Here is a 13515-nt window from a genome sequence, read left to right on the forward strand (position 1 = left end):
GGTCCCTTTTCTACAACGCATTGCTACATTCGTGTGCTAATCTGACGATATTTCTTTTTTGTATGTTTCTGCAGATGCGTTTGTTATCAGACTTATACTCTTTGACAAATAAACAAAAAAATGTATTCTATTGTAAACATTACTCCGTAATGTTAAGATTGTATTTTGTGTGTTGCAGGTAATATTTCAATCGTGACCATAACGATTTCTTTCGTATCTTATAAACAAAGGTAACAATTGAATTTAATCATCGGTCATATCTATATTCAATACGTGTTATCAAGGTCTCCGCTATGACATGATTTCATAAATATTGTACTACAAGACCGCTCTCCATCAGAAAAGCTGCATTTATTGGATTTAAAGCAAAGCTACAATATTACACTTTACAAAAGAAATAATATGTATACGTGTATGTCAAGGTTTCTCTCGAAATGACTGCAACAGATGCATTTTAACGCCGTCATCAGGCATTATCCGTTTAACACTTTCGGAGCTGACATATGTTATCAGAGTTGTTAAAATAAACTACAAGCATTTCGTTTTCTGACTATAAACCTATTTCCGTCAAAATAGGTACAGCTTGAAGGAGAATGTTTCAAGATTAACAAGAGCAAGCTAGTAGTTATAAGTAGTTTAATTATAACAACATTTGAAACAAAAATAGTAGTAATAAAAAAACTAATAATACATAATTGTACTGTTACGAGATAATTGTCGGCATTATTTCTCAATTCACTGTTGCTATGCGACTCTGTTGTATTGCGCTTTTAAAACAACTTCTTTATTATCTGTTATTAGCAGAAACTTGAAATCACAATGTATATAATCTATTTCAACGCGGATTAACATTGAGATGCAATATGAACTATCATTTTTTCTCTTGAACAATGCTTTAACGTAATGACGCATTGCCGTTAAAGGTAATGATTTTCATTTAGACTTGAAAACGGGCTTTAATGCCAAACTGTTGAAATCACTGGAATATCATATTCTTTCACAGATAAATCCCTATTAACTTCTGAAAAGATTTAAATGAATTGGCATTTCCAAACAATTCAAAACTTAAATTTGCTCTAACATCTTTGAATTAAGGTGCGGATTGAAGGAGATATTTTTAAAATTACAAAACACTAACATTAACAGAGTGTATACTGTAAATGTGCATTTGTTTTCATAATTAATTTTAACTTTCAAGCTGGAAGTGTCTTGTCATGTTCAATCTTCGTAATGAAAAAGTAATTAATACACTTGACTAGTAAATGAAAACTCTTGCCTGGAAATACCCTGCTTATCCTGACGTCATCAAGAATCCACGTGCACGAGGTCTGTTCACAATATGCTAATAAGCCCATGTTCAAATGGCTTTTTCCCACTTTTGATTCAAATTCTAGCCAATAAGGTGTCACACAACTGATAAAAAGAGCCGTATCAATAATCGCAACCACTGAGAAAGCAAATAACTCAAGAAGCGCCATTCTGATGTATGTCTCAGTTTATTTATTTTCTTGGAAATGTATTGGTATAGTCAAGGTGCAGTCTTGGGTATTCCATTAATATCTCTGAATAATTCAATACTACCATAATGTTAAATTATTATTTTACATTGAACAAGGATGTATTTCGAACGCGTTCAGTGTTTACTTTGTACAGATAAAGGTTCACTTATGTCTTCAATTGATATCACAATAACTATTTTTAAAATGATTTAGAGGGCATCACATGTTGGAATCCAATTATAAACTGTGAGTAAGATCATTTAGAGTTGCTTTAAGTTGAACTGTTGTAAAACAATCATCAACTAAAGTGGTTTATCACAATCACAGATTGGGTGTAAATAATTCGTATTCGTCTAATCTGGTTATGAATAATAAAATATATAATTAAATAACAACCATTGTTCTTCATCTTATCCAGTTGTTATATCTGGGAACACTTTGTATTCAATCAATTGTACTAGGATATTCATGCATTTACTACAAACTACAAACGATAATAAATCATATAGATGAAGACGCTACACAGCGATATAAAAATATGTTATGTCGGCCACTTTTCACTTTGTTTCTTACTAAATGTTATATTCATCTTTAACTTCCTCCGGCAAAAATGATTCGCTTTTATATTGCGCAATAAGCCGTGAAACATATACAATGCTGCGTTATGATGAACATACAGAGCGATCTCTGAAGAAGTATTGTATTGAAACTACACCCACCACATCCTAATTATTTTTATCAAATATTCACAACCTTACTTTATTCAAAGACACACTGGCATGAGGACGTGATACACACTAACATGAGGACTTGATAGACACTGGCATGAGGACGTGATAGACACTGGCATGAGGACGTGATTAACATTGCGATTGGCATGTGTTACACATTGGCATCAAGACATGAGACACACTGGCATGGGGATGTGATACACATTGCGATGGACACGTGATACACATTGGTATGAGGACGAAATACACACTGACATAAGGATGAGATACAAACTGGCATGATGACGTGATATACACTGGAATGATGATGTGATACACACTGGCATAAGGACGTGATACACACTTGCATGAGGACGTGATACAAACTGGCTTGAGGACGTGAGACACACTGGCATGAGGACGTGATACACAATGGCATGAGGACGTCATACACACTGGTATGAGGAGGTGATACCCACTGGCATGAGGACAGGAGACACATTGGCGTGAGGACGTGATACACATTGCGATGGGCACGTGATACACATTGGCATGAGGACGTGAAACTTTCTAGCATGAGGACTTAATACAAACTGGCATAAGGACGTGATACACACTTGCATGAGGATGTGAGACACAATGGCATGACATGAGACACACTGGAATGAAGGCTTGATACACATTGGCATGAGGACATGATACACACTGGCATGATGACGTGATGGAAAGTGGCATGAGGGCGTGATACACACTGGCATAATGACGTGATACACACTTGCATAAGGATGTGAGACACAATGGCATGACATGAGACACACTGGCATGAAGGCGTGATATACATTGGCATCAGGACGTGAGACACATTGGCATGATGAAGTGAGACGCATTGCGATAGGGACATGATACACACTGGCATGTGGAAGTGATACACACTGGCATGAGGACGTGAGCCACACTGGAATGATGACGTGATACGCATTGCGATGTGGATGTGATACGCAGTGCCATTGGCGCGTGATACACAAAGACATGAGTACGTAATACACATTGGCATGAGGACGTGATACACACTGGCATGAGTACGTGATACACACTGGCGTCAGGACGTGATACACTTCGCGATGGGCACGTGATTCACATTGGCATGATGATATAATTTGCATTGTGATAAGAAAGGGGTTTCATATGAATGAGGAGGACTTATACACTAGAACGGGGAGGTAATATATATTTGAACGAGGAGGTTATAATCATTGGAATGAAACGGTGTTTATTGTTTAAATGAAGAGGTGACACACTTTTGAATGAGTAAGATATGCATATTATAATAAGTTAGTCATATACATGGGAATGAGAAGATGATAAACATAAGAATGAGGAAGTCATATACTTTGAACTGAGGAGGTTATAAAACTTGGAATTAGGAGGTAATATACATTGTTGTGAGGAGGGTATATCCTTTCGACTAAACGGATGATATACATTGAAGCATCTTTATGTTTGTATCTTGAATGCAAATAAAAATTATTGGAAAGTACATTAAGAAACGCAGTAGCCACAGACACTATGTGAATCTGCTAACATACTCACAACTCAAAACTACTTGTCCAACAGCATAACACTCACTGCGAGCCTGCATACAGGCACACAGCTCAACGCTTCTTGCGACGCATCAAAACATTCACTGTGAGGTTGCATACAGGCACACAGCTCAACGCTTCTTGCGACGCAGCAAAACATTCACTGTGAGGTTGCTAACAGGCACATAGCTCAAAGCAACCTATTGTGAAGCCAATAACTTGCTTTGAAGGTTCTTACAAGTAAATGGATCGAAGATATATTGTCCCGCAGTCAATGACATGTTTTACTCACCATGAACTTGCTCGCATTTACATGGATCAATCCTCATTGAGCAGCAAAATACTAAATGTGAGTAAAACACCACGCAGAGTTGCTTTCCTAACCGTACAGCAATCACTGCCACCATGCGAATCACGTGACCATATATCATATCGGTAAATATTGCAAAATATCTTTAACAATATTCTTTCCATCCTATCTTTCATTGAATAATTGAAATTTGATAACAACTATCCGAAAAGGGAGATACATTTTTAAACGAATTTATAAAGCTTGAAACTAGCTATACTCGCTAAAGGTGGCTTTCAACTACGAGCTTGTCTATAACAATACTATCGACTGATTGCCTCTGCAGTGTTATTGAAGTGTTATTGAATTTCTTCTGAAGATTTTCCTAGACCGTTTGTATAACAAATGTAGATAAACAGTATCTGGACCCTAAAAATTAGATTAAACAGTTGAATCCTAATGGAATATCGTTTTTTTTTTCCACTTGTGTTTGTTTAGTAACTTTTTTGTTATTTTGAAAAAAGAAGCTTGACATTATTATGCACATTTATTATGACTATTAATTGAGAAAACTAAACAAAAACATACAAAAACATTTGAAAATGTAAACAACTGAAGGCACGTTATCTTTTAAAAACAAAATATACAGATATACTATATAATGTATATGTTTTTGTTGGTAAACTAAGAAATCGCTAATCATCTGCAAGAGAAAATAACTCAAGTATTTTTTTCCTTACTGTTACAATTCCGTCTTAGACATTGCTTGACTCAATCATAAAATGTTCAAACCGGAAAAAGAAATCTTTATTATACACACTGCGTTTTCTGATTCCGTATCACACGTAGCTATTGCGCATGCGAAAAACTTCTCCCGCTTAACAACGCAAGATGGTTTGATATAGGATCCTTGTCTTCAGTTTGAAACGCTTTGTAAAGAAATATATTTGAAATCTTTATTCTATAACCGCGTTTAAACAATAAAATAAAAAAATTCATTATCTGATGAAGGAGACGTTCCAACAAATAAATATATTATACTTTTTTCAACGCCAGACTCCGTTGATCGTCGCAAACCCCCTATACACTACTGCGCTATGCTTCGATCTGTACCGTGGACGATTTGGCAAAGACAATCTCGCCATCATGAACAATAAATGAAGTAGTTTGATTTGATCCGCAATGAACCAGCGAACATATGCACAGACACTCAAACAATATTCTGCTACTAAGATTACTTTGGTTTGAACAGTTTCGTAATACTCGCCTATGGAGACGACTGACAGTATAGGATTATTTAATTATATTTAATGTAACATGCGATTTCATTGGAAGAAGGTCTGTCTCCATGCCTCATGAATATTCATAAAAAAGAGATTGTGTCATTCAATTTTACCTTGGTATATGTATGAAGTTTTTTTCCGTTAGGGTATGCATAAACATAAAGTACCCAAGTGGGGGACGCAGTGGTTACACATTCGCACATAACGTGTTATCCTTATCAACTGTATTTCAAGGATTTAGACTGTACACACATGTGATACGGATCAATACGAGCATGCACATCCTGAGATATAGTCATCGACTTCTCAAAGTTTCTCAAACAAACTAACGCAATCTGGAATCATTTTATGAACCATTTTTACTGTTATATAACAACCTGTGTACGTAATCGATAACACATATAACTGGTACGATTGGTTGTATTCGAAGCACGTTTCGTACAATAGATTCAAATCTGTTTCCTAACTAAAATCTTTACTTGTCAGTTTTATCAATGATTATTTTATTTTGCAAGTAAAACTTTTAATTTGATCCATGACATTCACTTGATATTGTGTCGCTTGGTCGTTCATTAGATGGAACCACTGACACGGGAAACATATTAAATTCTCAAATAAAAACATTCGCAAAATTACGATGCCAAATATTTGAAAAAAATATTGATTTTTTCATCAATATGCACGTCTTTATATTTGTGGCACCGTAATATTTGATTTGGATTTCAACGATTGTTTTGCACAAGATGAGATATAAAACAAAACCAGTGGATGAAAGTATTATGAATACAGAAAAGATACACATAGCACAATATATTAAATGCGTCTTAGTAGAAGACTAGTAAAATAGCCATATATAAAACTATTTCTTTATTGACATAATATCTATCTTAGCTTTGTATGCACAGCTAATGATATATAAAATGAACATGAAATGAAACACTTTTCACACACACTTGTATATACAGCTGTAAATATGAGACATACATAAACAGTTTTCAAAATAATAAACTGTAAAATATACATACTATCTACCTAGACAATTCAAAAATCGGGAGCGAAAGCGAAAAGGTTCCATGTGACATTACATTTAAGTAGTCTTGATTATAATGACTCTAGTAGCATTTCGCGCATTCTGATTGGTAGTTATTTATAAACATGACGTAATCTATCATAACAAAATTAACCACAAGATAATTATAATAACTGCCAGAACTAGCTGAAATGTGTTGAAACTATCTGTACACTGGTGATTAATTTGTATTTATAAAAATGTTTTTTCCCTACATGCATATAAATCGTTTTCGTATTTTCTTCTAGTGTATAGCATAGCATTATATAACATTTGTTGTAATGTAAATGACTTTTTGGATTTAAAATAAAATATATACTAAATGTATTACCAGCGTGTTAACAATATTTACACGATTTGCTTTCAATTTCATCAGTCTTAGACAAGACGGTAACCTGATTAGCGAAGAAGAGCAAAATAAAAATGCAGATAGAACCGTTTCGCCTTCATCCGTTAAACTGCTCTATTTAGTGTCTCTTTCTGTCCATACAACAGTAGATGGTAGAAGTCAGCAGGGCGCTGGCCGCGGCACCTACTGCCGTCCAAAATGACCACCCAAAGCGGCCGCTAGACATAAGTTCCATCTGGAAGTCGATGCCCCATTCATTCTTCGCCTTAATCCCGAAAACCACGATGGCTACCGCTATAGACACAGCTGAAAGTAAACAACATGCTTTTATTTGTTATTTTTTTTAGTTTTTATCAAATTGAGCTGGTAAAGACATCGCGTGCTTTTAGCTGGCTGGAAATCTTCTCTGTGTTCATCTCTGACCACTATATCATATTTGCTTATTCGAGGCAATCTTTGCTTGATATAAGGCGCAGAAACCGGGTTTCAATTTATCTACTGGTTTCAATTTAATCCTGACATTGACTTGATTCTTGAAACGTGGCCATGTATAATAGAGCGATGCAATTCAAATTGCTAGGTTTGATTCCATAATAAAATGTATGTGGCTGTAAATTGTACCATTAATAATGAATTACTCTGTCATAGTTTCAACAGTTCTATCATTAAAATACCCCGGGTTTAAGAGTGTATAATGCTGAAAACTTAAATACGCGTATAATAAATTTGTTCATGCAATATCATATTCAAATACCTAACTATCTTCTATTGAAGCGTGCATAATCACAATTTCTGGAACTTTCAGTAATCGTTTACGTTGTAAAGAGATACACTTAAAAACTTACCAGACAAAACGTTTTTTTATGGTTTTCTTATTAATCTACATAAAGTGACTCAAAAAGTAAAATGGGGCCACATCATAATTCTGGAAGCCGTTTTTTATCATTTGTTTGCTATTCAAATGACAAGTTCATATTCCACGGCATGAACCAAATAATGGATATAAAAGTGACACTTTTCATGGAATTAAGGCCGTATTAGACGAAGTGTTTCCGAAACGAAGATATACAGTAAACACTCAATTTGACAGTAATGTAGACACCGATGATTGACGTGTAGTTCTTACGGTCTCCGCTACCCGAGTTCTACATATTCCCAGCAATTTGGACGCTGACGCAGGTGCACAATCGATAGGCTTGTAATAGTTCAGGAACAAGTGCACAGAAAATATGATGAAATTATTTCCAGATGCTATCAGTTCTAGGACGAAAAAAAAAACACATTTGGAACACACGTGATAACTGTAAAATGAATTGAGCTATTTATTGGTTTCGGAAATAGTTTCATCGTTTCACACGTTTATATGTCCGATAACAAATACGACAATATGAATATTTTGTTTTCCAAGATAAATACCTTTTTTATGACAGAGTAAAAACCCTTATACTTGCTGAAAGATGAAACGCAGTCTTGGCAGTCCATTAAACAGGTTTTGGTTACGTTTTCTTCCAGTGTACATTTCATTCCTTATTTATTTTATAACACTATCATAAAACGACAAATAATGTCAAATGTGAACTTAGACAGAGGACATTTCAAAAAGGCAAAGCAATCGCAGACTTATTCAGAATCATTCAATAGCAATTACAAACATTTCGTTATAACTCCTTAGAATACTCACATGCGATGATGAGGAATCCACATATTGGATGGTGAGGGTTACAGCTGTGGCACGTACAGCACAGGGAAAGGGTGGCCACCAGGAGAGCAATAAGTCCAAGAGCCAGGGCCACTGACATCAAGCCCTGCGTCGCTTTGAACCATGCTGAAAATAGAAATAATTTAGGCTTGTTATAATAATTATATAAATTTTAAGCTGAATCAACCGCTACACAGAGAGCGGTGGTTACCAGGAGAGAGAGGAGTCCCATGGACGGAGTCACTGGCATCAAGCCCTGCGCTTAAATGCTGTGTAAATAATTAGGCATGGCGATGGCTATGTAAGAAATAAGTGTTACCAAAAGGAGAAGTATGCACGGATTATTACACGGGCAAGCAACTGAAGTTGAATTGTGTTGAAAGGAAGTATATTACACTACACACATCTGTTTACAGAACAGCTGCATGTAGTATAAGTTGAGAACAAAACCATTCTACAATGTGGAGATGGTCCATGCATAGTTGGATGTTATTTCATTCATAGAATATTTTAAATTGAACTTCGAAAAATATAAAAGAAGACACACTCTGTACAACATTATTTTGACATCATGTATTTACAATAAAACTGATAGTGTTATTCTGGCTCAAACCAACAATGTAGTTTTGAATAGAACCAAAAGTACCATGAAACGCCAGTTGTCAACTTATTCGAATGTTTTTATATCTTAAGTAACAACAGAAACAAGAGTAAAACTGTTAAATTCTACGACCACAACATAAAAACAAATATGTCTTGTGACATCAGAACAAACAAAGGTTGAGAAATACGTTCTTCATGTAAAATACGATTGATAGAGGAATTATTCGGATACATTGTTTTTAATTTTATTTTATGATTGACAATATTTATTTCATATTGCAAATATCGTCTTATTATCGCTAGTTTGGACTCATATTTTTTAGTTTTGAACATGATGAAACGTGCGATTTCAAGCTAACTTTGCATTCTACAATATAAAAACACCTTACGAGGTTTGAAACCTTACTCCCTTCACAGTTGATGAAACTGTATTTCTCGAAATATAGCTGAAATATCGTATTAAGAGCACCCCGAGTTTCTCACACTCCTTCATTCACAGTTGATTAAACGTCATCTTTCCTAATATAGTAAAACTATAGTGAACCCCGAGCGGGTGCCAGCCTTCCTCTATTAAGAGTTGACCGAAGGGCATCTCTCCAAAAATGCTAAGATCTAGTGAGGCGAATTGATAAGAAGCCTCACATATGTGATAGTCAAATTAAATGCATAGTTAGCAAGTGACATGTCAATATCTTGAAAGGTTTTCAATATATGGCCAACATCAGAAGTTACACATGAAGCACCACGGCCATGGCAACGACGAATATTGAGAAAATCAAGTCATCGTGCTTGAAAATCACAAATACAACACGAACGACCATGTTACAATGTCGTGACAACATTGTAAGAAATTTCCTCAAAATACAACATTGTTTGGCAATGGGCATTCTGACTGGCTGTGTAGACTTGGTATATTCAATTTCCTAAGGCAAGATTTAAGGTGCAAATTAAAGTTGCAGCAAAAAAGACTAATACATACGAACAGAGAATCTAGTCAGGTCTATTTGCGATATACCGATAACAAATGTTAGGAACGCTAAATTAAGCACATTTGAGTACAAGTGCAAATTAACCAACAAGATGATATTCTTTAAAGTTTTCCAGCATCATTATGTTTTCCTATTATGACATGAGTTCGCCTAATTTAAATATCTTAGAAATAGATCAATTTTAGATGGTAAAAGTGAAATGATCTTTAAATGTTACACAATAATACATCAGTCGCACAGTTTGTGTGTTTTAAGTGTATGCACAGATTTTGCGGATGAATGAGAATCGGGTATAAGTTAATGTTTGGCTGTATAAATTCAATATGTCGCTTTTTCTTATAATTTTAGTAATTCCGTATAAGATGGCCATCGAAAATAATTGGTAAAAAGCGTTTTATAGATACTTGTATGTAGTATTCCTAAACCTGAGTATATGAGTTATACCTAAACGGTGGTTAGCACTTCGATAGTTAAAATCGTTTGTGCTTTATTGGTTTCATCAAAATACTTAGTATTTTCGCCCTGTTATTCTATATCAAATAATACTTCTTTGGAAGTAGAATATCGTTTTAACCAAACATAGGGAGCGTTCCCAGTGTTGAAATTATAACTGCCGCCAATGACCAGTTCCTATCTCAAAAAAAGACTGCCATTTTCATACATCATTTTGTATTGGTATATGCACAGGATCTCCCGTATAGAGTTCAAAGCAACGGTAGAAAGTAGGAAACCAACGCAGAAACGTTTCGTTTATCGGCATATAAATAGCTCATTTTTTCACAACGCCGCCTACAAAGTAATATTACTGTCAAGTCGAATTATACTATCAAAAACGGCAACACGGTGCTTTTTCTCGTTTAAGATGTTTTCAGTAAAACCTACTCAATCTCTATGTATTCAAACGTTTGCTCTATTCTATTACTGTTCTAAGCACTATAATAGTGTATGTTTGATTAAACAGCAAAATGAAGCTCTCAAGGCTTTTAAACTGATCGTTTTAGCTTAAAATAAAACTTGTCATCACGGTTAAATTATTTAGCTTAAAGTGGCGCTGTAAAACATGAACCCTATCTCGTAAATAGTCATCAAGTGTCTCTTAGTATCTGACAATGTTATCAGATTTATATTGTCAACAAGGGATGATATGAATTGTTATATAAGGTCCATTTAACTTCTATTTATGTAATGCAAGATACTGTTAAATGCTAAAGTAGGAACAACAACTTATAAACAATTTTTCATCAGTATGAAAAAAGTGTTTTCTTTGAAAACATACTTAAAACCAACGCCTAAATTGTCAAAGTGAAACACATATGAATAAAACACACAAGTGTACAGCATGTCACTTTTGAAATGGCCATCTTGTTTCCCCAAACCACCTTCTTACATTCCAACAATTATGAGGAGGGTCGTACGAACAAATTTGCGCCCATCTAATGTAAACTCCTGGATCCGCACATCTTTTTTTAAGTCGTAAATCTAAGTACACACAACGGCACCACAATTCGCTAACCTATGCGTACTGTAAAACTGCAAGGAAATTATGCCAAGGACAAATATCATGAAACAACAAACTGTGTCTGACATACTGCAGATTGTTCTAATTTTGCATCCGAGCATCATATTTATGATGGAACTACAAAATAACTTTCGTATGCAAAATAAAAATACCTGTATCGACGGTACTCTATCGTATGATTATCCGATATTTGTATCTTTGTATTTGTTTGTTTTATTACCAATAAAACTGTTCATGCCATCAATTAAATTGCGGTGCCTGATCGTGCGTGTTTTTGTTGATCCTTCATTTTTAAGCGGAAAAAAATGAAAGAAGCGTTTAATGTATAAAGGAGAAATCAGCGCTCTCCTAACGGTAATTGAATTATGTATTTTTTATAAACATACATCGGTTATCTCATAATCCAAACGTTTATACATTTGTTGTGTTGATACGGATTGAACACAAACTGTTCGTTATATTGAAGCTTCTCTACTGTCTCTTTGCGTTAGTAAAAGTAAATCCATTTCAATTGCTTACACAATTCCGCAACTGTCCGCCTTAAAATGGACGGGGTTAAAGAAGACTGACTACACTTTGGGTCCAAAATACCACGTAGATTTTTACCGTCAAGGGGGGCATAAGCAGAATACAAAAAAGTGCGAACACCAAATTAGATTATTTTGAAGTTTTAGACATGGAATCAAACTGTGTCTCTGTAAATTACTTTAATGTTTGAATGTCGATGTAAAATCAAAGCTTCTTTCATCATACTGAGTATACCTTTATTTTATCATTAAACGGGCTTTTATCTCTCAATGTAGAATAATACATTTATTAGCAATGCCAAACTGGCTTTAACGACATATTTGGAGATCATGATACGTTTTCATCGTTATCAGTGCGAAACCAACACGAAAATTAATAACAAGAGGCTAAAGGGTAAAAAATAAACAACATCAAAACATTACACCATGTTTGACTGGAACGGTTAATTGTCAGAGATCCATTACACCATCTGGCATCGGTTTGAGCGATATTCTATTTTAAGAGAATTAATAACACCAATTTATAAACAGAACATAATTGAAAACGTACAACAACCAAAGAAACGCTCTACCTGGAAACTCTCTGCTAATCCTTTCATCCTTAAAAATCCAAGTACACATGTCCTCCTCACAATTCGCTAACAAACCTTTGTGCACCGGTTTCATGATATAATCACCATCATCCACTACCCAATATGGCGTCACAAAACTGATAAACATGGTCGCCACAGTAATAACAAGACATATAAATCCAAGGTTTTCCAAAAGAGACATTACGTCACGAGTAGTTTGTCACTGCAAATGTCATGTGACATAACACCGATTTATTCTTAACCCAATGCAGTTCTAAGACTGTTTATTTTGTTATATTTTCATAAAAGAATAATGGAAAAAATGTACTAAATCACATTTCTTGTACATTTTGAAAGTAAACCAGACTGTACTTTAAAAATAGCACATTACCCGTATACTTTATAATCTAGTTAACACTCCTATAACTCTCCCAGGAGAATACAACTGTTAGCAATGAAGAATTTTACACAATAAACAATGAAATCCATGGATTTGAAATGTAATAGAAACATCAGGATATTGTTACAACTTAAACGTCTCTTGCCGAAGGGAAATGGGTAATTTCTATCGAAAAGCGAACCTGGCATTTGCAACTCACGATGATTAAATAGTTCAAACCATGCACAATTATTGTTGCCATGAGAGAAAGCATCCAGTTTTAATAGGAGAACAATCGAGAGGTTTAGTTTTTATCATTTTGCAAATCTGCGAGAAATTCTTGCGGATCTATCAGTTCTTGAGTGTAGGGTGAACAAACATAATTTACGAGAAAGAGGGCCAAACCCCAAAAAAATGTTTGATTGTTGAACTGTCTAGTCGTGTTTTA

General features: G+C 34.9%; 1 protein-coding gene across 9 annotated transcripts in view; it reads right to left on the reverse strand.

Annotated features, from left to right (window-relative positions):
- Window positions 1–4606: 4606 nt before the first annotated feature.
- The window catches only part of LOC128205821 (transmembrane protein 47-like), a 59301-nt gene continuing 50392 nt past the window's right edge, over window positions 4607–13515 (reverse strand). For 8 of the 9 annotated variants that reach the window (XM_052907815.1, XM_052907816.1, XM_052907817.1 and 5 more), the window contains 2 exons: window positions 8461–8604; window positions 4607–7085 (listed from right to left, as the gene is read on the reverse strand). In XM_052907815.1, the coding sequence (XP_052763775.1) occupies window positions 6898–7085; window positions 8461–8604 (332 nt within the window). In that variant the 3' untranslated portion in view covers window positions 4607–6897. Of the gene's footprint in view, window positions 7086–8460; window positions 8605–12688; window positions 13092–13515 lie in introns of those variants that run through there. The other variant, XM_052907821.1, reaches the window with a different exon arrangement.

The sequence above is a fragment of the Mya arenaria genome, chromosome 10, assembly GCF_026914265.1.
Source record: "Mya arenaria isolate MELC-2E11 chromosome 10, ASM2691426v1".
Taxonomy (NCBI): domain Eukaryota; kingdom Metazoa; phylum Mollusca; class Bivalvia; order Myida; family Myidae; genus Mya; species Mya arenaria.